Source organism: Haliotis cracherodii, unplaced genomic scaffold, assembly GCF_022045235.1.
Source record: "Haliotis cracherodii isolate W230 unplaced genomic scaffold, xgHalCrac1.p SCAF_6, whole genome shotgun sequence".
In the NCBI taxonomy this organism is placed as follows: domain Eukaryota; kingdom Metazoa; phylum Mollusca; class Gastropoda; order Lepetellida; family Haliotidae; genus Haliotis; species Haliotis cracherodii.
Genome location: NW_027266319.1, coordinates 5,614,487 through 5,642,334, shown reverse-complemented (window position 1 = coordinate 5,642,334; position 27,848 = coordinate 5,614,487). Strand labels below are relative to the sequence as shown.

General features: G+C 39.8%; 1 protein-coding gene across 3 annotated transcripts; it reads right to left on the bottom strand.

The window, feature by feature from the left end:
• Positions 1-7,068: 7,068 nt before the first annotated feature.
• Positions 7,069-27,575, bottom strand: LOC139446081 (uncharacterized). Of its 3 annotated transcripts, none has more exons than XM_071227358.1 (10): positions 27,488-27,575; positions 24,207-24,397; positions 21,404-22,157; positions 18,903-19,078; positions 17,375-17,518; positions 16,767-17,013; positions 13,885-14,015; positions 13,445-13,566; positions 10,154-10,243; positions 7,069-8,800 (listed from the first exon to the last, which is right to left on the bottom strand). In XM_071227358.1, the coding sequence occupies exons 2-10, from the start codon at positions 24,303-24,305 to the stop codon at positions 8,608-8,610; spliced, it is 1,956 nt and encodes a 651-aa protein (XP_071083459.1). In that variant the 5' UTR covers positions 24,306-24,397; positions 27,488-27,575; the 3' UTR covers positions 7,069-8,607. The 3 variants fall into 3 exon arrangements, with proteins under 3 accessions (XP_071083459.1, XP_071083460.1, XP_071083461.1); XM_071227359.1 differs by having other exon boundaries at positions 27,410-27,570; XM_071227360.1 differs by lacking the exon at positions 27,488-27,575 and having other exon boundaries at positions 24,212-24,282.
• Between the last annotated feature and the right edge of the window lie 273 nt (positions 27,576-27,848).

The window sequence follows — 27,848 nt, the reverse complement described above, 5'->3', positions numbered from 1 at the left end:
GTTTAACGTCACGTTCAATATTATTGCACTTACATAGCGATGTGCATGTGTGTGTATGTTTGTGTGTGGCTGCTCGTATTAGTCCAGACTAATGCCGGTTTTATAGTACTATCCCACTGACATACCATGCTACAGTTTAACAAAGTATACTGACTCTGAGCCGACCAGTCTTTGTTTTAGCCCCTTGATGCCAAGCACCAGACAGGGTAAAAACAAGTACCATCTTTTAACGTCTTTTAGAATGGCATTGCCGGGACTAAACCAAAGACCTTCCGCTCTCCGGGCAGACGCTCTACCACAAGACGACAGAGGTGGTCCCATACTTACATAGACTTAAAATAGTGATAGTGCTAAGATTGGGCCAAGGCTGGGATGATACTATGCTACATATAACAATAGTGAGGTCATGATGCAATATGTACCATGATACAAAAAAGATTGTAACAAGCTGACGAAAGAAGAAATTTAGCAAGAATAATGTAAACAAGAATATTTTTGTCCCGCGTCCATGATTTGAAATTTAACAAAAATAGTGTGATGCACTTAAATTTGCTGTGCACAGACACAATGTGTAAAATATTTATAACTTTGTATCATATCGATACATCAACCTTTGATACAATAATCCATTGAAACTTGATCATGTTGATGCATCCTGATGCATCAACGTATCCGTGAATGGTCCCACCCCTAAAAAATACATCATACAATCCCTACTTAAGCCTTGACACACATTCTTAAGCATCTGGTGCAATAAATTAAAAGGCTTACAGGAAGCTGCAATGCAGAGAAATTACACTGTTACCTTTCAACAAAGCTTTAATTACACAGTAACCGATAAATATAATCAACAATGGTATTGGATTGAGTGAGTTGGGTTTAACAAGCTTTTAACAGTACAGTAACCTGCGTTTATAACGAACACGCTTATAACAAACCGACCGATACAACAAACTTATGTTTTAGTCCCATCCATTTACTGTATGCTCATATGCTATATACTTATAATGAACTACGGTTATTACGAACTAAAATTTGTGGTCCCTTCGAGTTTGTTGTAACCTTAGTTTACTGTATTCCAGTAATAAAAGGCATGTCAGCTTAGTGTAGGAGGAGAATGGGCTTCACACATTGAGCTCGTGTGGACATTAATCTAATTGTAAACTAGGCCTTATTTTCAAAATCGAAATATAGAAGGTTGTATATTAGCAGATTGAAATGCAATCCCTGGTATACCCAAAATAACAATGATGTTGCATTTTTTTCAGGAGAATATACAGACAAAAACAAACAAGGGAACACATTAATACCAATGGTAACTAATGGTCACGACTTATAAGAATTGTGTAATAATGAAACATTACATTACATTACATTACATTACATTACATTACATGAGTGAGTGAGTGAGTTTAACACGCTTTTAACAGTATTCCAGTTATATCACGGCATGTCAGCTTAATGTGGGAGGAAAGCCCGAAGTGATGCAGGCCTCAGACGTTTACCACTTCGGTGAAACCACCGAGCACAGGTATGGTGCTGACAAACCTAGAAACATAATTTGGGCGAACCAGAATTCGAACCCACAATCATTCGTTTCTGGCATGCACACACGACTCAACTCTGCACAGCGAATCGCAGCACCTCAGACGACTGGGCCACCAGTGCCCCCACATTACATGACATTACATGATGTCACACAGGTATCTCCCCACAAAAACTGAGTCAGTTGAACAGATTGCTTCGCTGTGACAAGTCATCCAAAAAAGGGCTGTCGGGTAGCCTAGTGGTTAAAGCGTTCGCTTGTCACGCCGAAGACCCGGGTTGGATTCCTGACATGGGTACAATGTGTGAAGCCCATTTCTGGTGTCCCCTGCCGTCATATGGCTGGAATATTGCTAAAAGTGGCGTAAAACCATACTAACTCACTCACTCATCCAAAAAAGCATGTGACCTTTGGAAAAAGGACAAACCTAGGAACATGTAGTGGTATTTTTTTTATGTGAGGCTTCGACCGTATCAACATAATTTCACTGAGTTAAATACTTGTATGTGGCGTGTCAACCCCTGTCTGAGTGTCAAACACTCTCTGCGTATCTTCAGGATCTTCAGCACAAACCAATATGCATGCCAAGTTATTCTTCCATTTACAGCTGTTCCCTTATTACTTTCCATGATTTTCAGACACCCCTGCAATACATGACCAGCATGGAGGAAGAAAACAGTGAGTGAGTGAGTGAGTTGGGTTTAACGCCGCTTTTAACAGTATTCCAGTTATATCGCGGCGTGTCAGCTTAATGTGGGAAGAAAGCCCGAAATGATGCAGGTCTTAGACGTTTACCACTTCGGTGAAACCCACAAGCACGGGTATGGAGCTGACAAACCTAGAAACATAATCGGGGTGAACCGGGATTCGAACCCATAATCACAGGTTTCTGGCATGCCCAAGGGATGCAACTCTGCACAGCGAATCGCGGTGCCTTAGACAACTGGGCCACCAGTGACCCCCAGATGAAAACAGTCCTATTTCAGGGTCTCATAGGGGTGCAGGGTCCCTACGTAATCAGATGAGAAGACATGGCACGACATGGCACATAGTATTAATAGGTATGTTTGTATCTGTATGTAAAATTCACAAAGTTATTAGGCATCAACAGTTGTCAAAAAAGCATAGAACTGTTTGTAGGCATCATAATTCTGTTTGAAATTCAAGGCATTTATATGTTAACTTGTTGGTAAGTAAAACATCCTCCCTTAACCAACACAGACAGTGCCCATTTAATTATACATGTAACTAGAATTACTAACAACTAAACTGTGAAACATAGGATTACTAACCCCCTGTAGCACCACAGAGTGCCATTCATCAATAGAAATCAAACTAAAATAGTAAAGGTTTTAAAGGAAATATCTAACAGAACTTCCCCCATCAATCTAAAGAAACCACTTTTCTTAATTTTAGTGACATTTATCACAGTCTGAATATTCTACACAGCAGAATTGTTAGCATAGGAGACAGGGACTCACTGAGAACTTCCTTTGGCAAACAACTGTAGCAGCACACAACGGCATTCAACACACACAGTAACAATCAATATATATATATATATATATATATATACATAACAAGGCAGACATGTATACCTAAAGCTATGACATGCCATGCATGCCACGAACAATGGCTACATGATTTGGTCAAAAGCTTCTGGTCCTCATCAATAAATAGACCTGAAACTCGAATCACAACCTCACATAATGGTACAGTAAAGTCCCGTTAATCCGACATTGTTGATTGCATATGATTATGTCGGATTAACGCGTTTGTCGGATAAACGAAATTAGGTATTATCAAGTTCGTGATCAAAAATTGGACAACTACACGATAGATAACGATTCAAGCATGTTGTAATAAAAAAAGGAAGAAGGAAATATTCATATTGTTGTGTTACATTGTTTGCGGAATATGTTTTCTAATCATGCAACCTCTAAAGTTTAACACAAAACATAAATTTTATCTCTGCAGCCGTTTAAATATGCAGCTACTCACCGACTCGTCTCGCATCAAAACACGGGGCTGTGTACTCGCGGGCAGATGACCATGGAGTACGCTGATCACCGTGTCGGATTAACGAGACTGATTAATGAGTGATTTCAGCAAATCGTTGAAAATTAGGTGTGTCGGAGTCGGAGTGCAAGACTGTTGGATTAACGGGTCTAAACAGCACTGATTTAATCGGTTCCCATCATTTGTGTTGGATAAAGCCGATTATCAGATTAACGAGTGTCGGATAAACGAGACTTGACTGTATATCTAGTAGTCCTGTATCGTCACTGTTGTTTCACAGGCTTGATTACACAGGTTGAAACCCACAAATCAAGGAACGTCCTGGTTCCAGTGAAATGGAAACCTGCAAGTTCTCAGACAAGTATTTGCACAAGATTTGCTGCCATCAACCCTACACAATATCAATATCAGACAAGGTTGGTACAAGTTTCATGCATGGAGATAGGCTCCATTTGACTTTGGTGAGTATAGTATCACTTCGATAGCTTATCAAAACTAGACACATGTCACTATTACAACACAACGTGTACATGTGTATTCACAGGTGATGGAAGATTTAGTGTAAACAAACCCATGAAGTATTGACTATGTTTGTCATGGCCTACAAGGGTTTAAATTTGCATTGCCTGGTGCCTGAAAACATTCCTCCTTACAAGCGAGTTCATCACTGGTTCTTTTATCCAAGTTTCAATTATCCAAGTTTCAACTGTGACAACAATGTTGAAAATGCTGATACAAAAACCTGACAGAAAGAAATAAGTAACCCTTTAAGAAGGTTACTTTAGTATCTGATATTTTTATATTAAGTGAGTGAGTTAGGTTTAGCGCTGATTTAACAGTATTCCAGTTATATTGCGGCGTGTCAGTTTAATGTGGGACCAAAGCCTGAAGTGATGCAGGTCTTAGACATTTACCACTTTGGTGATACTCAAAAAGAAGGGTATGGTGCTGACAAACCTAAAAACACAATCTGTGCAAACTGGTATTCTTTTCAATACAATAATCCCTCTTCATCTGTATTGGCCTCATTGTCAGTGAAATACACATCACCTCCACAAAGCCATAACGTTAGTCATACCTACAATAAATTGAGAAACTATATTTCCAATTTTGTAACTTTTACTGACTTTGGTTTCAGAGTGAGTGAGTGAGTTTGGTTTTACGCCGCTTTTAGCAATATTCCAGCAATATCACGGCGGGGGACACCAGAAATGGGCTTCACACATTGTACCCATGTCGGGAATCGAACCCGGGTCTTCGGTGTGACGAGCGAACGCTTTAACCACTAGGCTACCAGACCGTCCCTTTGGCTCCAGACTTGGGGCCAAATATCTGCCCTTGAGCAGGTCTAAATAAATCCTTGTACCATGCCCAAGTCACACATTTCTATAAATCCTTGGAAATCATTCACCCTGTTAACATTTTCACATAACAGCATAATTAACATTACAGTCAAGTCCCATTAATCTGACATGGTTGGTTGCATATGATTATGTCGGATTAACAAGTATGTCGGTAAACAAAATAAAGTAGTATCAAGGTTTGTTAAAAACAAGGTCTTGAATGGAAGTCACAAGTTTGAAACTGGTACCGCAAAACTTAAGACTCGTGTCTCGCATCAAAACACGGGCTGTGTACCCTTCGGGCAGATGACGTACGCTAATCATTGTGTCAGATTAACGAGACTGATTAATGAGTGATTTCGGTAATTCGTTGCAAATTAGGCGTGTCTGAGTCGGAGTGCGAGACTGTCGGGTTAACGGGTCTAAATAGCACTGATTTAATTGATTCCAATCATTAATGTCGGATAAAGCCGATTGTCGGATTAACGAGTGTCAGATTAACGAGACGACTGTATTAAACATTCAAAATATTTCAACCATATATTTAAACGTTTACCTCAAAGATCACAATTAAACATCACAATACTAACATGTTAGCGTGCCCTATTTTTCCTACGCGTATTGCCCTCAATTTCTACCATGAGGTGACCTTCCATTGATGATGTCATACAGTACTCTGATGTCAGGCGACGAGGTTACATGGTTTAGATATTCCCTTATGGGTATGAACACTGAAGAAGACATATGACTATAGTCACTAGTATAGTGAGTCATAGTAAAAAATAGGGTGCTCATTAACATCTTTTGAGTAGTATACTTCAGTTATGGCATTTAATGACACATGCAAACAGAATGTCCAGACAGAACCCACTCAGGTAGTTTGTGTCAGGATAATGGGTAGGCACTTTGGGAATAACAAAATCATGACATTTTGGCAAGATGGTCAAAATACACTTGCCCTACCTACATTGTTTTTGTTCATGGTATATGTTAAGACAAACATACTGTAGTCAGAGATGATGGAACTGTGTCAAAATGTCCATAGATGTGGTCAAAGTGTGCATATCCATTTCAGCCCAACACAAAATATTTATGATTCTCCATCCAAACACATCAACGCTACATAACATTTTTGGATAGCATAAGTTTCAGTTAAAAATGACTGTTTGTGAAATCTAATAATTCTTGGTCTATCATTTGCGACAGTGTAATTTTCTGGTCCCAGCATAACCACGCCGCTTTTCCAGAGCATGATATGTTTTCAATGGTCAGAGAGTTGACAAGAATTCACAACACAGAGCAACACCCTAGGAACCAACTGTTTACATGTATCATCTAATAGCCTATCCAAATGTACATGCATTAATTAGAGCTGACTTATGTCATTTGACACTACCGGTATATGTCACTGCAGGTAGCCATGAGAGGGGAAACCAACTGTAGACTCCACAGGGGGAGATTTAACAACAAATTTGTATGTAGCCAGCAGGGATTGCTCCTTTTAAAAGTTACTGGTCCTTCTCCAAACAAACTGGCCTAACTTAATGGTGGAGGCTGCAAAGTGGCTGAACCTGAGGTCACGTAGACATCTAGCTGGGCCGGAATTTTTTTTAGGATTTTTTACCCCTGAAACGCCTTTTCCTGCACATTGAGATCAAAACTTGACTTCCATTTGCCTCATTTGTGGAGATTTATGAGCAAATAAAAATGTTGTACACATTACAAAATAGCGCAGGGTTGTCATTCTACCGAGATGATCAACACATATCTTTCTTTGAGTTAACCATTCACAAGACCTCATCACCCCGAAATTTTTTGTTATCAAAATGCATGATCACGAGTAGTATCCATTTGAAAATATTATACATACATGGAAAAGTTTTGACTAGCCAGACGAGCCATCTATTTTACATTTCAGCAATCCCTTTGTAATTTTAACGAGCCAGCAGTTAAATCGACCCCTGATCCATCCACTGGTGAGTGAGTGAGTTTTGTTAAACCCTGCTTTGAACAGTATTTCAGTTATATCACGGCATGTCAGCTTAATGTGGGAGGAAAGCCCGAAGTGATGCAGGTCTTGGATGTTTACCACTTCGTCAAAACCCACAAGAGCGGGTATGGTGCTGACAAACCTAGAAACATAATCAGGGCGATGCCCCAAGTGATGAAGATCCTTGACATATCCACCTTGGTGAATCCCACAAGCACTGCATGGTGCGGACAAACCTAGAAACAATCAGGGCGAATCTGGAGTTCAATCCCACGATCATAGGATTCTGATATATCTAAGGGACACAACCCTGCACAGCGAATTGCTGCGCTTTGACAACTGGACATCCCATGCCTCCCATACTATAATTATTACACATGTGGCAAAATACAACAAGCAAGTACAAGCTTCAAACCCAATAACCACTTGGCTCCCTACATCACTTGGTAATAGCCTAAATAGCAGCTGCCAGAGTTGTCTCCCCTTGCATATACTGAACGTAAAATATGACTTGATACCAAATATTGACTTCCATGTAGTACAATAAAAAACTAAATACACAAAGAACATTGTTTGGAGTAGTGAGAGAATGTTTTATGCAGCCGCAATATTCCAGGTATATCAGAACACCCTTTAAATAATTTGGACCAGCACCCAGTGACTGAAAGCGTAAGCAATAATCTATGCCATAGGGGCACAAGAATAGATGCAGTGCGCCACACAACCCCATCACCTAATCCGTCTTGGCAAGATTAGGAAAACTAAATATGAACAATAACAACCCTTCAGTACAAAACGATCTTAGAGCAATGATGGATGTATGTCAATGTTAACGTATGGAATTTAAGACTCTCTTGAGGTAAGCTCTTGCTTTGCAAGTGGGTCAAGGAAAGCAAGCATAAAGGCTGTATGGACACTATAGGCATTGAAGTGGCAGGTTGGGAACTTGTCCCAGTCCATCAATGACCATCACTGACCGTCATTGACCATCACTGACCATCAATGACCCCAGGCTGGCATGATACAAACTCTAATGTGACTTCTGACTGTGACTTCCGACTGTGACTTCCGACTGTGACTTTCGACTGTGACTTCTGACTGTGTCTGACCGTCTTAGTTAGATTTGCAGCAATAACCCTGCTCCTGCGTTTGTCCTGATTATCTTCTTTGTACAAAACATATCACACTTTGGTCACATCGTTAACAGACATGCTGCATAATTAATCTTGTTTGTTACATTAACATACTCATGCATGCATAGAAACCCTGCTGGTCTGGACCGTGTTAATCCAGGAACCACCCTTCCAGATGGTATTTGGTAGAAACAGCTACACACAAACATAGGACATCCATACCTAAGATTCCTCCATCCAGAATTTGCTAATCCAGACAATATCCCGGGAAAGTCTACCATCAGATTCAGTTGGCTCAAACGACTCTGAACAGCATTTCAGTTATATGTGTCACTGAAGAACCGAACTGATGTCTTCGTCTTCATAGATGCTTCCTTCTTTGGTGGAACCTGTGAGAACAGGGATGGTTGACAAACCAAGGATGATAAAGGAATCTTGGATTCAAACTCACAATCACTGGATTCTGACACACCTAAGGGACACAACTCTTCATAGCAACTAGACTTCCAATATCCAGATAAACAGGGTTTCGCTGTTCACAATGTAGTTTGTCCTTGAGGTACATCTAATGACGAATCATGGAATCCCCATCATGTCCAGCAGTGTGTTGATCTTGGTGTTGAGCCAGTTGGTCTGCTTCTTGCGTAGCCCATGAATCCAGTCAGCAGGCAGGTGGGAGTAGCCCAGTCTCGCTCCCAGCACCGCCCCCGCCACGCACGTGTTGCTGTTGCTGTCACCGGCCTCATGAATCAGCTTCATCACAAACTCCCTGAATAGAAAAGTTCAATACATTACAGCTTTGTTTAGGACTTATGCATTAACCTTATTGCATATGAATCATGATGTCTTAAATCCTGATTAAACATTAAGAAATATACATGAAAATTGCAAAAATAAGAAAAGGTTTTCACATGAATTTGCTGGTATGACACAATGACCAGCATATAAATATTTATTCAATTCTGGAACTTGAGATGTCGAAGCAAAAAGGGTTATTTCGGAATGGTGTTTGGTTGTGAAAATGTTAAAAAATGCCACAAATACAACTACAATACAAGTATTTGTCACAAAGTGACGAAATGTCCCCCGCCTGTATATACACCATAGTACCAAATATGAAGACAATCTAGCGATTAGTTCTTGAGATATTGCGGCAACACAGTTTTCCAACTCAAAAAGCAGATTTGCCTGCTGTGACCTTGAAAATGGGGTCAAAGTCACCAAAACCGACTGGTGTCTGCGGAGTCTGTATATACTCCATAGTTCCAAATATGAAGACAATCCAGTGTTTAGTTCTTGAGATATCGCGGCAACAAACAGGTGGGACGTACGGACGACTTGAATACTATATCCCCCAATTCGTGGTTTCGCGCGGCGGGGGACAATAAATACCAAAAGGAGGACACATCATTAGGAATACTACTAAGATGGGAGAGTTTACTTTTGCTGGGATCCGATACACAAAGATATTCAGCTTCCGAAACCCAACAAGAGATGTCCAGAATGAATAAACACTACATAAACAGGGCATGAGGCCACGTTTAAAATAAAAATAGTAAAGTAGCTTTTTAAAGAGACAGCTGAGCAAATGTCATAAAAATAAATTTTCAACACAATGTCCAACAGAATCCTTGGTACATCCTTGAGACACACAGATGGGATCAGCCAAGTAAAGTTCCAGATTCTTTAGCTTGTTTAACAGGAAATGTCAAAAATGAAAGAGTTTATGACGGATGGAGAAACCTAGAGCACATTTGAACTTTCAGTGCATCTAATAGGTAGCTTAAAATGGAATATTCTTTATAGTGGACACTAGCTTTCCTGTATAGTGGGTGGGTGTTCCAAGTGATGGGTGGGTGGCTTTGGAAGGGCAAGCGAGTGAACATTGCACAAAATATTGCTAAATATCTTGAAATAGACTTTCAGTGACTTTCTTGGTGTAAATCCAGATACCGTATTCTACATAATAATCGCCCAGACCACTCTCAAAATTAGAAATAGGGGGCTCTAATTAGAATATTTTTTTGGTGAAAAAAAACCAGTTGAAAGATTGTTAATTTCATGGAATAGCTCAAATATTGATCCCCATGGCATAAAACAACATGCTCTCACACTCAATTACCTGTAACTGTCTTGTGTTTGGAGAGCTAGCATAGCTGCTGCTAGAGGCTTGTAGGTGTGGCTCATTCTGTTCGTCTCATTTGTCTTCAGGCTGCAAGAGGTCACAGAGAGATATTAACCTATAACTACAAAATTCTACTGTCCCTGAGAATACTTCCATCATTAAATTTGATCATGCTTGCTGAAACTAAAACTGAAACTGAATTAGGAATATTCCAGAAATATTAGGACCAGGGACACCATAAATGGCCTTTACATAATGTACCCATGTAGGGAGTCACACCCGGGACATCAGTTGTTGTTTAATGAGTTGGCTGCTCTGACAATAGTTGGTTGGTTTGTTGTTTAACGCCGCACTCACCAATATTACAGCTATATGACCGCGGTCTGTAAATAATTGAGTCTGGACCAGACAATCCAGTGATTAATATCATGAGCATCGATCCACGCAATTGGGATTGATGACATGTTTCAACCAAGTCAGGGAGCCTGACCACCCGATCCCGTAAGTCGCCTTTTACAACAAGCAAAGTCACCTTTTACGGCAAGCATGGGTTGCTGAAGACCTATTCTACCCCGGAATCTTCACGGGTCATGCTCTAACAATAAGTAGTTATTATACTATACATTTCTATACCACAGGTATCCAGGTCCTAGTATCTGCTCAAATGCGGTTTTATTTGTTCCCTGACAAGTAGATCCGTTTGCATTCCAGTATCATTCTCAACTCCCTGGGGAGTATACAGCCCAAGCTGTCTACGGGTGCTAGAGGGTTTTTATATGTACTGCACATATCAGGTCCCACAGCGGTAGAAACTAACAGTTTCAGTCCACTAGTCCTTATAATGATAACACATAGCAAAACTTTTAAAAATGGCAAATTTCTACTACCTTAGGATACCTTTACTATTGGGCAGTTTGGCAAGGACTGTAGGACTAGTGCCAATTTCTGTCCCATTCCCTGCTGGGTGAACAGAGACACATTTAAACTCAGTCACTTGCCCAGGGTGGCACTACACGTTTTGACACTTGTGTTTTGGGTGTATGTACGTATTGGTGTTTCCACCATCTGGTCATGTACCATCGGACGAGTGGGTTCTTTTGAGTGCACAGGGAGTATGTACTGTACACTAGGGGTAGTGACAACACTGTAAAGACCTGTAAACATTCTTGGTCCCAAGACTGAATAACAACCTGGTCACTAGCGGGATACGATCTCAGCACCTGGCACTTGCTATCTCAGCTCCTTGACCGCTTCCCCACTCCACCCCTTAATGACCTTAATCCCACTTGGCAGACAGTTCAAATGAAAATGATCACAGTTGCAAAAGTGTGACGGTTAGTAGAATGGTATCTTAATCAGTCATGCATCATCCTGTTCCCACCCAGCCTTGGTATAGCCTTAAGAGTGAGTGAGTGAGTTTAACGCCGCTTTTAACAGTATTCCAGTTATATTGCGGCGTGTCAGCTTAATGTGGGAGGAAAGCCCGAAGTGATGCAGGTCTCAGACGTTTACCACTTCGGTGAAACCCACGAGCACGGGTATGGTGCTGACAAACCTAGAAACATAATCGGGGCGAACCGGGATTCGAACCCAGAAACATAGGTTTCAGGCATGCCCAAGGGACGCAACTCTGCACAGCGAATCGCGGCGCCTTAGACGACTGGTCCACCCGTGCCCCCTTATAGCCTTAAGAAATACATGTACACAACATCTTTAAAAAAAAACAACCCATAAATCTACCGCCCTGATTTCATTACAACTTGTTAATAAAACATGATTTATAAAAAACGTTTTAAGTTTTAAGTTTCTTAACATGATACTCATTAATGCCATTCAGTTAATATATATGTCATAAGTGGTTGCCCTGTATTCCATTTAGCTAAATACTATATCAGATCCTTGGCACCCTACAAAATAATACTGTCCAAATAACACTGTGCCTTGTGTACACTATAACCAAGTCATATCAATGGATAACGGGTAAGCTGCTTACTGCTATGAATTATTCACTATGCACCTTAACTTAATTGTGTTTCTATGTATGTGAGAAATCAGTGTAGAGTTTCCTGGTTGCAGGGCCGAAGACTAACACAGTAACAGAGCTAATCCTCCTTCTGTCACACACAGGCAATCATGAATTGAACACTTCCTGCAGCACAGGCCTCTACCCTTGAGTGAAAAGTAAACAATACTCCAAATATATGGACAGACAAAAATGCAGGCAAACATGTAGTCATTGGATCAAAGAAACATTAAAATACCAGGGACTGTTTACTGTAGGATATGAATAATGTTAGATGTAAAAACAGACCATGGTTCTCCTACAACAAATAAATAATGAAAACAATGCAAATAGTACTTAATACATTCACATTTTTTTTCATCATTATAAAACAAACATAGGCTTTACCTATTTCTCAGCTGGATAAATACAGGACATTTCAGACATATTTCTTCTCCGAAACATTGTCTGAATACGTCACTTTGTGGGCTATGTGAAAGCAGATGCCTGGAGACTTGCAATTAAACGTGAGTGAGTGAGTGAGTGAGTGAGTGAGTGAGTGAGTGAGTGACTACGGGGGACACCAGAAATGGGCTTCACCCATTGTACCCATGTGGGAAATTGAATCCGGGTCTTGGGCGTGACGAGCAAGCGCTTTAACCACTAGGCTACCCGACCTCCCCTAAAAAAAACCAACTGAATGTGGTGGTGACTATTAATGCTAGTTGTCACTACCATAGGACGAGTAGAAATTTTCCTTTATTTATGGTTTAGCTACATGTTATCATAATAAGAACTAGTGGATTAAAACTGTTAGAGTTTCTAGTGCTGCAATAGTATTCAACAATGTTGCAATATTAATGCAATAGTAGTCAACTATTGCAATAATATTTCGATAGCAGGAAACCAATAAATTTAAGGCTTGATGTAAATGTTAATCAATGTATAGAAATGAATAAAGTATTGCTGACGGCGTCAAAGTCAGGAATTTTCCCCTCTGTTGCTTCTCAAACCAAAGCTAAGTAACAACAATCTTGGATTTTTACGGACACTATATGGGTTCATATGTGGTTAGTAGTTCTGCTCTCTGATTGGTCAGTCTCACTCTTAGGCATAATGAAGGCAAAAAAACCAACATTGCAGTCAATTCTAATACTGCTATGTTGCCCATTCCTATGTTGAAATACTGTAGGCCATCATGTGGCCAAATCATTTATGAACTGGACAAAAAGTCTAGCCACAACCATGCAGCAAACCTGTGCAATATTAAAGTAATGAATTCCCACCTTTTTACGTCTGTTATTTTGATCTGTTTCATCATCTCGTCTCTGAGTTCATCGTCTGACAGATACTGCAGGCCATGTTCACACGCCTGCGTCAGGATGTCCTCTGGCTCAAGTTGTCTCCCCTGAATTTCAAGGCAACAGGATAATAAATTCATTCCCCATCTTACCTTGACAAAAGACGTATTTCAGTGTACATTCCGATCACCTAAACTTCCTCTGCATATAGTTCTCATACCTTGGATAGGACATACAAGTAATTCTTGTTACAAGGCCTACCTGTAACATGACCTACCTGTAACAAGACCTGCCTGCCAATCAACCAAGTCGGAGTGCCGGACCACCCTTATCCATTTGATCACCTCTTACTGACAGCATAGGTTGTTGGGCACCTATTCTAACCCGGCATCCCCACAGGGAAGATTTCTTGTAACAAGACCTACCTGTAACAGCATCGCCATGACGACAGAGATGACAACACAGCTGGCCACACACCGACTGTCTGCATGTGTTGCACGGCAGATTCTCACAGCATTCTCCTTCACCTCTCCCAGGTTGTGGAAGAACGGGACACCTAGGCAGAATCAAGGCTGTCTGTCACTGGTAATTTATTACATTCTGCTGACCATTCAACCATTTCAGCGGTAGAAACTAACATTTTCAGTCCACTAGTCCTTAATATGATAACATACAGCAAAACCCTTAAAAATGGCAAATTTCTACTAGACCTTGTGATACCTTAACTATTGAACAGTGCAAGGACTATTGGACTAGTGCCAATTTGTAACGCTGCATTTTATGTTACACTTTTTCATTGCCCCCCCAAATACATACAACCTTTTCCATGACACCCCCTCCCCCTCCTCCTCACAATGATAAACAAGAGTTTGTATATCCCCTGCCCCTGATGCAGAATTTATGACATAATTAAATCTAAACTAATCCTAACCTTTTATAACCGAGGTGGAACTTGTCATGGAAATTATAAAAAAGAAGAGTTTGGAACCTAAGTCCATGGAAACGTAAAAAATAAAAATTTCTAAAATTTCTTAATAGCAAAAGGCATCAGTTCAGCATGTACCTGACAAACCTGCAAAGTTTCATGATATTGAACGGTTTATGAGTTATGCTCCAGAAACGAACCTTACCCCCACAGAACCTAAGTCAATCTTGTTGCCATGGAAACATAAAAAAATAAAAATTTCTAAAATTTCTAAATAGCAAAAGGCACCAGTTCAGCATGTACCTGACAGACCTGCAAAGTTTGATGAAAAAATATTGAACGGCTTATGCTCCAAAAACGAAACGTGACGGACGGACGGACTGAGCCCATTTCTATATCCCCCGCCAACTTTATTGGGCGGGGGATAAATACCAGTCTCTGAGTAATGTACAATTTAATAAAAAAATTATTTGAATAAACACTGTGTCATATTTTCATGTTGTACGACTGATTCTGTCAAAATCCTCATCTATCTCTTGCTTCAATAATATAAACATTTCAAATAGAAAAAACTTCCGATACCATGTTCAGACATCCCAGGTCAATGACGAGCACAGAATCCGAAACCAGGCTCTACAAAATCTAACTCAAACAGCAAATCAAACTGCTGCAAACTTTCATCAGGCTACTGAAGTACTATTTACGGATCTGACGATTAGAAACTTGTCGACATGGAGCTCATCTCCATGCTTGATTGACACATGTTGTGCCACCCCTTACGAATCATAAAATTGCCAAGAAACGTCAATGTGTACAAAACACCAAAACCGTCGCTGGTCAAATGACATGTTTTCAGGTGAGTCCTGATTCACGTTGCACTTCCTTGATAGGCGTGGTCGTGCCTGATGACGTCAAAATGAATGTCAAGCCAATGTCAACTTGAGACCTCATCACAGATTTGGTTGTGGATTGGTTCTGGTGTAGGGTGGCACTCCATATTGTGCAAGAAGGGTCACTGGACAATACTATCGAGACAACATACTGACACCCTTTGCCGTCCTGGTTGTAAGGCGAGTGCGTCCACGTTTTGTCTTTCAGGATGACAAAGCCTGTGTGTTAAATCATTCACCTCCAGCAGCACAACAACCATAGAAGGCCATGGCCAGCAATCAGCCAGACCTTTCCCCACTGAACACGTCTGGGACATGAAAGAAAGATGTGTGCGTCGATGTCACAGGATGCCTACACGTTGGCTGAACTTGGCCAGGCGCTGCAAATGGAGTGGACAGAATCCCTCAAATTGCCAAGGGGAGCCTCATAAGCAACATGCACTGTCGAGTGAATGAATGTTTGACAAATTGTGGGAGTATTGTGCACCACTGATCCAAAAGCGTCAACTTTGAAATTTCCCATCTTACCCCTATCTTCCTTCAAGATCGTTGGCGGTCATTAAATCTACTGTCATCCTTCACTACAGATTGTAATGTGTTCCCAATTCGTTTATTATTATCATACAACTATTACTTGAAACTAGTATCTCTTATCTCTGGAATCATTGAGACAATAATAATATTTACTTTAAGTGTCTTAGGAATGAATCATGTTGCATTTGTCACTTAAGCATATAAAGTATGATACAGATTTAGACCGGGACCTATTAGGAAAAAGCCATGGGACAGTCGTTAATAGGGAGAAGCAGAGAGATACAGTTACTGCAGCTGAATGGCAGTCATCAGTTTGACTAAGAGATGTAAAGCTTTAGAAAGCTGCTAATGTTGATGTCTTGTTTGTCATTTCATTGGAAGGTCCAAGTTCACGAAAAGTCATTCTGACGTGACCTGTAATGGGATGTCCTCAGATCTTTGTGTCTTGGTAGCAAACACTAAGGTCCGATTTTAATAAGACAAAGTGCATTTTGAGATAATTTAAGAGAATGATCAAAGTACCAAAGTCAAATACAGATAAAATATCATGAAAATCGGAACATGCCTCACAACTAACTACACACCAAATCTCAAAACATGGCTGTGTAATGACTAAAAGAAGTTTCAGCAAACAGTATGGTCAAAATCCAAAGGTCAAATCAAGGTCAAAATTCATAATATTACAAAAAACAGAACATACTTGTTGAGCCCCTCTAAAAACTATCAAGTACTAAATTCCAACACATCTTGAAAACAAATTGTTGAGTAGTAGCCATAAATAGTTTTTTTCAATGTTGCTGTCGTGAACCTTTTGAGGGAATTCATGAACGCGCTTGGTGGAAACAAGAATGTGAAGTTTACTACACACTACACTATGGACAAACAGACCAGGAAAAACTAAGGTCTGTGGTAATTTTTAAAGCAGTCCCACACAGGTCTGCACAGGACACCCACGTACCAAGGATAGCTGTCCTGACAATAGCACCGTTGTCTGTTCCGAAGTGATCACACATGCTGACGGAGGCAGTACTGAAGCTGCGGAGATCGGGGTTGGCTTGTCTGGGCGGCTGCTTTCTCCACACATCCTCATCAAACAGGCTGTCCGTGTCACTAAAGTTAAACCCATTCTCCACTGGCAGGGCCTCAGTCAGTATCCTCACTGCTGTACCATGAGGGTCCTCCACAAACACTTTATGTTTCAAGATCTGATAAATAATGTTGTCAATTAATTCTCAGATAATGAAATGTATCCGTTAATCCGAGGGCCAGCTCCACAGTGTTTGCAGAATAACTGCCTTAACTCTTATGTCGTACCACATACTTTCAATACTCATAATGCTGATACTGCAATGTCAAACAGGATCTAGGATAAATTTTGTGTGTATAATGGGTTAAAAGTATTCACTGAAATAACGTTTAATTATCAGTCTCACTGTCTGTGAATAATTTAGTTGTTTGTAAATCAAACAAACTTTAAATAAAATCCAACAGGCAAAGTAGTCCACACGGTCAAGTTGGCAAGAATGGATACCCCTTTGAAAATGGGACATTCGAAAATAAGCCTACCTTCTGGACAGTTTCACTGAGAACCACCCCCTCAGAGTCCCCGAGCTCAGGGAAGCCTGTTTTGGACCACTCGAGCAGCTTTTTGGCAAAGTCCAGCTCATCCACAACTCCACCCCAGGACAACACAGACTCCATCACCAGCATCTGCAAACAGCACCGAATGCTAAAACATGTTCTTTTACATGTAGTGTTGTCTATCTTCGTGTCTTGAAGTTGTTTAGAATGTTTGTTATGCAATGTTTATGTAGCAGGGCGTGGAGTCATCCCACAGATGACATCCTTACCTTGTCAGCTTGGACAAGGCATCTGACTTCTGATCAGAAGGTCTGTGGTTCGAATCCCATCACGGGACTCGGAAATTTTAGGGCCGCTACATTGGCGCCCAGCGTGGGGCTGAGCACGTTCATATTAAATTTGATCAAAATAAGCCTCAGTACCCTTCTATGCGGCCCGGGACGTGCCTTCTGTTGACGGGGAGTATGTAGCAGGGCATGGAGTCATCTTACAGATGACATCCTTACCTTGTCAGCTTGCTGACAGGGTTAACCTCTTAGGTCATGTGGACAATGCGTCCGATCTCTGATCAGAAGGTCCGTGGTTCGAATCCCATCACGGGACTCGGAAATTTTATGGCCGCTACATTTAGAAGGGGAACTGGCCAGGTCAAAGCAAGAACAAGGAATATATTCCAGCATTTTTAGGAAGGACAACTTCAGCAGTTATTAATTAAGCCTGCAACATCACGGATTTATCAGCGGGGTATAAGGGATTTACTCTCCCCCTGAGAGTTTTATTCATTCCAAGGTGGGATACATAGTATTTTATCAAAATCACATGGACCAATCAGATATAATCATTCTGACATGGATGATTTTTTAAAAGTTTGTATCATGTTTTATCTGTGTACCAGTAATTCCCTGCAATCACATATGTTCTTAAGTTTCAGTATATGTTGTATACAAGCATTTAAAACTTTGCTCATTTTCCAAACCTTATAAACAAAATTGCTCCATAAATGTGCATAGGCAACTGATGACCTCTTCTAAGAGGTCATGTATTCCTACTTTGGTGCTTATCCTGTCATAAATTCTCAAATTATTGCAGTCATAAGCTTTTCATATTCCAAGTGACCCTGACTGTAAAAGTCAGTCAATTGTGACAGAAAGTGAACGAGTGAGTGGGGTTTAACGCCACTGAACAGCATTCCAATTATATCATGGCGTGTCAGCTTAATGTGGGAGGAAAGCGTGAAGTGTAGTAGGTCTCAGAAATTGACATCTTTGAAACTTACAAGTATGGTGCTGACAAACCAAGAAACACAATCGAGGCAAACCCAGATTTGATCAATCAAGGTTTCTAGCATGCCCAAGGGATGCCATGCCAGAAAGACCGCCTTAACAGATAGACAGTAACTGTTCTATATATGAAAACTCTTACTGGTTAATGTTAAGGGGAGCTAAAAATAAGTCAAAGTGAATCAGTGAGTCAAGTATTGGCCCTCGCAGACAGATGATCAATGGCGGCTTACAAAGACATCAAAGTTGCCTGTCCAGTCCCCCTTCCTCCACCGAACGCGATGTTCATCGTGGACAATATCGGTGTAGCTGATGCTGTCTTGGCTGTAGTAGAACTCACACTCATCTGGGGACATCCATCTGGTTGCCACGCCGATAGCATCACCTATTGCAGCACCATAGATGATACCTGAAACAAAATAACAGGGAACAGATCAATGTTAGAAACTGGCACTCGTTCTAAGTGCCAAAGTGCCATTTTCCCGAGGCTAGAGGCTAGAGGCTAGAGGCTAGAGAGCTAACTGACTATAAAAGTCCAGTTTCCACCCTTGCCGAACTAGGCTGGTATTATGGAGTTACAGTTTGGCTGGACTAACGAGTCTATGCATAGTCCAATCAAAATCGCACACTGAATTGAAATCCGGTTCGTAAACTGTCATGCAGATTTCGGTCGATTGCAGGATTTGCAAAGTATGTGCACCGCCACCTCATTGTCAGCAGATATTTTCCAAATCTTTGCATGTTTTTAATCAAGGTGCTCACGTGATTTGATGCATTTCGCAATGTAAGACCCGTTTTATCACAATATAGATCTTGATTACCGATCAGATCGTCCTGACTGGGTGCCACCATTTTGTGTGAAGCAAACGCAAGTGATACGAGGGGTGGAATCTGATTGGTCCATAGGAGAGGCTTAGGGGGGGACATAACTGATAATAGCCACTGGTGGCACAACGATCGAGCCCAGTAATTCCAGCCTAGTTCGGCAAGGGTGGAAACTGTACTTTTAAAGTCAGTTAACTCTCGTGCCTCAGGAAGATGGGTATCATAAGGACTAGTAGAAGGGGCGGTCGGGTAGCCTTGTGGTTAAAGCATTCGCTCGTCACGCCGAAGACCCAGTTCGATTCCAGACATGGGTACAGTGTGTGAAGCCCATTTCTGGTGTCCCCCGCCGTGATATTGCTGGAATATTGCTAAAAGCGGCGTAAAGCCATACTCACTCACTCACTCACTAGTAGCAATTTCGAAATTTCCCATTATCATCTACTTACTTAGCAACTATAGGTAGGGAGCACTTCGAAGTTATTCAAAGGTGCCCTTTGTCATTGGTTGTCAAAATGTCAAGCATTTCTCACTCACAACTCATACATAATGTATCAAATAATAAAAACGTTTCATTTCAATTAAATATTTTAAATTAGGCTTCATTAAACTTTGACTCACATACTGAATTACCCGGAAAATACAGAATTAAGAATTTAGTCAGGGCCTGCAGCTTCTAAAGTCTGCAGGCCCTGATGGTAGCCCGGCAATTTATATTTCAAACACTGCATATAACACTGAAATCTACTTAAATGATATTAAGTGAGTGAGTGAATATGGTTTTACGCCGCTTTTAGCAATATTCCAGCAATATAACAGCGGGGGACACCAGAAATGGGCTTCACACATTGTACCCATGTCAGGAATTGACCCCGGGTCTTCGGCGTGACGAGCAAACGCTTTAACCACCAGGCTACCCGACTGCCCCAAATGATATAAGGAGCTATGTTCGGGCTAGTAGACTTAAAATGACCAAATGTCTTAATGACTTGAATCAAACCTATTAATGTGGAAGGAGAATCTAAAGTGATGCAGGTCCTCTACATTTACCATGGTTGTGGAACCCTTAACCACTGGTATGGTGCCGGTGCACAATCATTTCTTTAACTGACCATCCTCTTAAAAACATTGAGTATGCATATATCAATATCCTATTTAAAAAACACCTGTCAGGTGTCATCGACACCTTATCGATAATCAAAATTCCACAAAATAACATAAACAAGTTAAGGTGCACATTTAACCTAACTTGTATCAAGTTAAAAATTGGTTTCCTTTTGAGGAGAAAACATTTCAAATTTACAGGTGTTATCGACTACCAGATGCTAAAATGTCTTCAGAACCAAGGCAAGCAGCCAAAACTTTATAGATGTAAACATCTTGGCATCAAATACTCAATAATCTTTCTTTTCATTGCAAAATACAAGTTATCCATATTTGTCTGCACAGCAACATTTTCTTCCAGCTGAGAGATATGCATGATGATTATTTGGAATGCAATGATCTTTTTCCTTCCTCCTGCATCGCTCCAAAATATCTGTGTAACATGAAAGTAGACTGGTTGTGTGTTGGACTTGGGGAAAACCTGATACAAGAAGGGGTAACTGTATTTCCTATACACTAGTGTGTGAAAAGGTGAGCTACCCCGGAGCCAAATCTGTTTATTCTCTATCTAAATCAAAGTAGACATATATGGAGAAAAACTTCTTTATTTTACTGTAATGGTGAGGTTTCGGTATGAACCGTTGTCAAGGATCAATACCGAATACTGCTATTACAGTAAAATAAAGAGGTTGTTATCCATAAATTATGTGTACTTTGTCTTCCTTCAACTTCTCAGAAATGCAGATCAAACAAATATATCTAAATCATATGGAATATTTTCATGTGTAGTGTTTCCCAGATGGCTTACCTATAATTCTATCTCTCAGTTGGAAGGCATCAAGTTGTGAGGCTTCATACGGTGGTAACAGGGGAGTTTTGATCCGCATGGGTGTATTGAGGGTATCCGTCTGCTCCTGTATGTACTGAACCTGGGCAGAATGGGGATTTATCACAGAACTCTGCAACTGGTTGCCCCGCACTCGAGGGAACTCATTTAGCGGAGTAGAAGGTCTTTTTGGCACATCAATGATTGAAACAGCATATAGTTTCCGAAGAAAATGTAACGTCTCTTTTGACCCCTCGCTGCAAATGGCTTGGGGAGGGGAATCGAGCTTGTTTCCATTTGCTATGAGCAAAGTTAATGATTTACTGGCACCGAGGGATAACGGTAGAAGTTTTAATTTGTTGTTGGCCACGTTTAGCTTGGATAAAACTTCCATATCCCCCATTTCATCAGGTAGCTCCTTAAGCTGATTGTGAGACAGATCAACACGTTCTAGTTTTACTAGATGGACAAAAGATTCTGGAAGACTTCGAAGAACATTGTTACTAAGTAGCAGAGTTCGGAGATGGAAAAGAAGCCCAAAGCTCTCTGGCAATGTCTGGAGTCTGTTATAACTGAGATCTATGTGTGACAGATGCGGCAGACGCAACGGTAATTCGGGCGGTAGCTCAGAGATGGCGTTGAAAGATATGTTCATCTTCTCATACAGGGAGACTGAGTCCCGTATGCCCCATGGCAGTTCAGTTAACATGGACTCGTGTGCTTCACCTTTCAAATGCTGAAACATGAAAATCAGTGTTGTAACAGGCAGGGCTGGCAAAGAAGATTGATAATCGGAATTATCGTCGATGAGAAAAATATTAACGATAATTGATATGACAATTGTGTCATTGATAATATCTTACATAAACTATTGTGATGAAATACAGTTTCAAGTTACCTAAGCAATTTGTTTTAGTCTACTGCCAAAGATGGAAAGCAACAGATTTTGTTATGCCTTAAATGTCCTCAAAGTAATCCTTGTGTAAATGTGTCACCACTCACCAGTGACGTGAAATATGACGTCACCGAGCTTTCCATTTGCTGAAAGTTACTTCTTCGATATATATCGATAATTGATTGATATTTAGTTGACAATTATTGATCTCTAAGATCAATATCAATAGCCAGCGCTAGTTACAGGTGACGGTTTGTGTGCTGGATTTCTGCAAATGACATTTCAGATAAATACAATACCGCCCAATATGTTGTGCAGTAAGTCAGTGAGTTTAGTTTCATACCTCTTTCAGTAATACTTCAGCCATACCATGATGGGTTTGGCTTAATCACTGATCCTAGTTAAATATACAGTCTGTGTCAAAAACTTTTAAGACTACTAGCCCAATCATTGCTCTTAGGCTTAAAAAAATAAAAGAATTGATTCTCAGGCAATGTCTTCTGAAATTATAGTGCAGGCGGGTGGTGTTTATTTTTCGCTGCTGCTTGTTCAAACTAGTATTTAACCAAATAAACAGTTGTGTACCATCAACCTGGGAAAGGGAATCCTTACATAAACAAGCATACAAACTCCTATTGTCGCCATGACCATAACACGAGAAGCACAGTAAAGCAGTGTACATGTAAAGGGAAGTAACTGCATGCAATACTGGATTGCATTGTTGTTAAGTATTAGGATTTTTTAGTTTTATTTTGAAAATGGAAATAAAAATGAAACGTGAGGCAGACCTTATGATGATGCCTGAGAACCAACACTATTATTTTTTTTAACCTTAGCATCCTTTTCATTTTGGGCATCAGACGAGTGGCTAAAGTCAGAGACTGAAAATACATGATATATTCTAATTTTACCCACTCTGTATTATCAAATGAGATCAATATTTAGAAATTATGATTGGATATAACCAAATTAGAAGTCTGTGGCTTAAGACACCAAGTCTAAAGCAGGCTTAGAAGTTCGCACTAGTCCTGTAGTACTTGCCAAACTGCCCAATGGTTAAGGTATCATAAGGACTAGTAGAAATTTGCCATTTTTAAGGGTTTTGCTATATATTATCATTATAAGGACTAGTGGACCAAAAATGTTAGTTTCTACCACTGCAAAGCAGTGTCTAACAAACTCTATATCGGCATAGTAAGCTCACCTAACAACAGGCAATATACCAAGACTAAAATCTACCAGAATTCTCCAAAAGACCAGTAGGCTAGTAGTCTTAGTAAGTTTTGGCAAAGACTGTATCAGAGCTCCAGATAAGCTGCGTATCTGCGTAAAATACACATCAGAAATGCAGAAATATGCAGTAAAATAAAATTCAAGCGTATCAAATACGCAACGAACATTACAGATACGCTACAAAAATAAAACTTGAGCGTATCATCAAAATATTGTGAAGTAACCCTGCGTATTCGTTTAGCAAATCAGCAACTTATTTTGAAATTATAAACGGGCATTCCGTCAACCTTGCCAAACTGCACGATGACAGTTACATCATGATCATTTGCCATCACACTTTCTTGTGGAAGTATCGTGGTATTTTTGAGTCCTTTAAAGCTCTCGAACCCACACGACACCAGTTTGCAGGGACTAGATGAATAGTGTTTTTCAAATATTTAGCTTAAATACCCACATGTGTAAAAACTAGTGGGTAACAGAAATTTGAAAACCCCGATAGAATTACTGATACCCAATGATTTTAAAATGCATGGGTAAAATACCCACAACACCAAAAGCTTATCTGGAGCTCTGCTGTATTATGCTCATATTAATTCATTATTATCATAATTATTTTCAGAAAATAGTATAGCAATGTAGCAAAATTCATTGACCTACCTTACAGAACTGCTTATAAGATATCTTCTTGCTCAGGTTGAGCTCTTTCCTTTCATCAGCTCTAACTGGTGCAAAGTCATGAGCTTCAATATTCCCCATCTTCACGTCAGTAGGATGGACTTAACTGGGTATTCAGCTGAGGGAAAATCCAGAGTTACTGGACGGGACATTTTGTTTCAGAAGGGTAAAGTCTGCAACGAAACACAATCATTACACATCCAAGGATAGTGACATGGTAAGGCTAGACTTTGACATCCACTAAGTCAATGTCAGTGTCATGGCAACTTTGGCCCTGGGATTTATCTAGACATGCTCATAGCATGGTATTCAGCACCAGTCCCAGTTCATGCCAATATGTATATCTAAATGTTATTGCTTTGTGCAGGCGTCACACTTGTATTTCGCAGATAACAAGACCAATAAACAGGACCAATAAAGAGAAAGAGGTTTTAATTAAAAACATGCCCAAATCGCCAACATGAACATAAAGGTATATATAACTGCTTGTATAGGACTACCAGAGTCAGTCTACCTTTGTCTTCTTTACCAGTAGTCCATTCCAAAAAGCCATCCTAGGACTAATATTGACTAAGTTTATGTCGAGGTACGGAGGCACATTGTTTATCTGGACACATGTGTTTTCTCAAATAGTGATAAAATTCATTTCTCGTAAGTTGCAAAAGAAAGTGTTGTATTATAGTACCTTTCACCCATTGTAAGTGCATTCAGTTAAATTTTGCATCCCCTGTGTAATATATTCCGTATTTTCAAGGGTGTAAGTAGATACATGTTGAGTGGCTCGTCCACGGTCTAAGGGAAATCACTCTGTCAGTCCTCTGGAAGTTGTGCCGCTTAGCGCACTGTCAAATTGAAAGCGCTTACGTCATTTGCTGACGTCATTGGCTGACGTATCTTTGTCAGCCATGTTTTATCAAATATAAAACAAACGTGACCCAAATTCTTGTTGTTTTCAGGTATGTATGATAATTAACGGTAAAGATAAGACCACAACATAGGTATTTATGTAGATAAGAACATGTAGATTTGAAATAACCATATTTGGCTGTATAGATAATGTTGTAATTAGATAATTACTTGCTTAACGATAACGCTTCGCCCAGTCAGTGTTCGCGGAAGACATGGTAGCCAAGGACAGTCAAGGTCATTTGTCGTTTGAGTACTCACACAAATATATATGATGTGTATCGCTGTCAAACATGTACACACACTCCTCAGGCAATGTTTTCAAGCAAAAGTTAGGATAAAAAGCTATATTTGTCCACACCTCGCTGATCGTTCATATTTGAGGTCACGTGACCTCCCACATTTTCATGTACATCATTTGGCATACCTTCGTTGTATATTTTGTAAGAACACACTTCAAGCATATAGCATAATCATTGTAAATATAATTTTTCTGCATTAAAACATTATAATTGAGCTGAACCAAAATAAGTTACAACACATCCCATTTCATAGCATAGCATGTTTTAGTTAAAGGGAGGTAATTCTTGTTGTCTTGTTTACACACTGATTTTACGACACTTCACAATGTAATGCAGTTTGACTCAATACTCATTTATAAGATAATCTGTAATTTCTTAGTTTTCATTTGTAATAACAAACTATTGGAAGTATAATTCATTAAGGTATTATTTTCACACATAACATATGCCAAGTATATAATTAGTTCACTTTTATACGGTATTTGATATTTATGCAATGTTGTAATACAGTATGGAAATTTAGCATCTCACTGGTGTTATGGTTACCATGAATGCATGGATTTATCTTTTATGGTTTCTTGAAAGTTGATATTAATGTTATCAATTAGTTCCATTGCAAGTTGTGTTGATGGGTCTTGTCATCTAATGTTGACATCGAAAATATAAGTAACCAAGAACTAGTTGGGTATTATAATACTTTATTGTATGCCTAGTATATTTAATGAGTGTTGATATTTTATCCGTTGCGCCACACCAAGTTGAAAACTTGAAGTATAAACATGTATTAACATGACGTATCTTTGTCAGCCATGTTTTATCAAATATAAAACAAACGTGACCCAAATTCTTGTTGTTTTCAGTTTTCAGCCATTCTGAGTGAATGTGACCTGGGTTGCAAAAGAAAGCATTAAAACATGATAATATTCAGATACTCGCCGAAGCAAAGTTGAACAGCATTGAGGATCATATTTCAACAGCAATGGCTGATTGTAAGATATCCGAGGAGGAGTTTCGTTTAGTTTTCTCAGAACTCACCAAATACAACGCAATGAAGCAGGAGATTCGATCAAATTCTCGTAAGACCAGTGGTATTAGCAAAGACGAGAAAAAAAAGTTCATAGAACAGGGGAGACAACAAGCGCGTCAATTATTCCATGCAAAACCAAAGAACTTGTTGGAGATTAAAAATAGATTGCTTCCTATCGTTGGATCACATTTAAACGAATGCTTACATAAGTATATATTAATGGAGAATTACAAACCAAAGGAAGAACTCGAAAAAGCTATCGAAGCATTTATGCTCAGGGACAAAAATTATCAAATGGAGAGAATTACCACATGGTATAGATCTATATTATATCAGTGATGTCAAACCAACCAAATACGGTCATCACCATCACCATTACCTATACTACTCAAATATTTTCCCGAATTAATGAGTTTCACTGTTTGGAGTTTCGATCACCTTTATGTTAAGATTGCTTTATGGCACAGGGCCCTGATGTAAATGGCCAACTGCATGCATAATTTTATCAAACGTGCCTTGTCCAAGAATTACGGTTGTATACATTTAGGAAGAATCAAGAAGTCTCTGTATATTTCAATTGCCTACAATTTATTGAATTTAAGAATGCAACAATGATAAAATAAAGATCAAAACATTTTTTTAAGATAACGACCTCTTGATCAAGTCGATGCCTGTCCTGTGTACATCCTGTTCTGTCTAAGAATAAATGATGCAGGTTTCGTTTCGGACTGTTTCCAAATATGTTTCGAAATAATTAGACATATATTGGTGAGGAAAAGAGTTTGTGTGTGGAATAGCATTCGCGTGTTCATTAGGCTATATCCTTACCAAGTTATGCGACTAGCAGTGTCAAATATGAAATTGTGCAAAGACGCAAATTTCGTCTGCTACAGAACGTAACTAATGGAGGCCTATCAACTTGGACTCACGTCATTCTAATGTACACTTACGAACGGATATCCGGCTGTATAACATGCTGGTAACACTTTCAGGGTAAATATTGCATCCGAGTTACTACCGGGAAATACCTGTTATGCGACAGCTGCAAACATCGTTATGATTTCATGTAATCATCTGTCACACGAGATAGGAAGAATTTCGCGTCCACGACAGCACTTGCGCAAAACGTCATCATTTTGGTGAACGGTGAAGACTAAAAGTATTGCCCATGGAATACGTTTCGAAAGAAATCTCAAACGAAGTGTTATTATTTCCTCCATGCTCTTAATGTACCAGTATTAAGCAATGTGACAATTGTATAGTTGTGCATAATTTTAGTAGCGTACATGTAATTTAAATTAATTGTAAAATCACAAAAATATGTTGTAACTAGATGTGGTTATGTAATGGAAATCGAAAGAAATCAACACCGGCTGACGTTTCAAACTA

Excerpts from the sequence above, each read along its gene's own strand:
- LOC139446081 (XM_071227358.1), bottom strand. The coding sequence starts at position 24,305 with ATGGGGAATATTGAAGCTCATGACTTTGCACCAGTTAGAGCTGATGAA. Across the intron at positions 19,079-21,403 it reads ACTGAGAGATAGAATTATAG|GTATCATCTATGGTGCTGCA; the intron begins GTAAGCCATCTG and ends ATTTTGTTTCAG. Across the intron at positions 8,801-10,153 it reads CAAACACAAGACAGTTACAG|GGAGTTTGTGATGAAGCTGA; the intron begins GTAATTGAGTGT and ends TTTTCTATTCAG.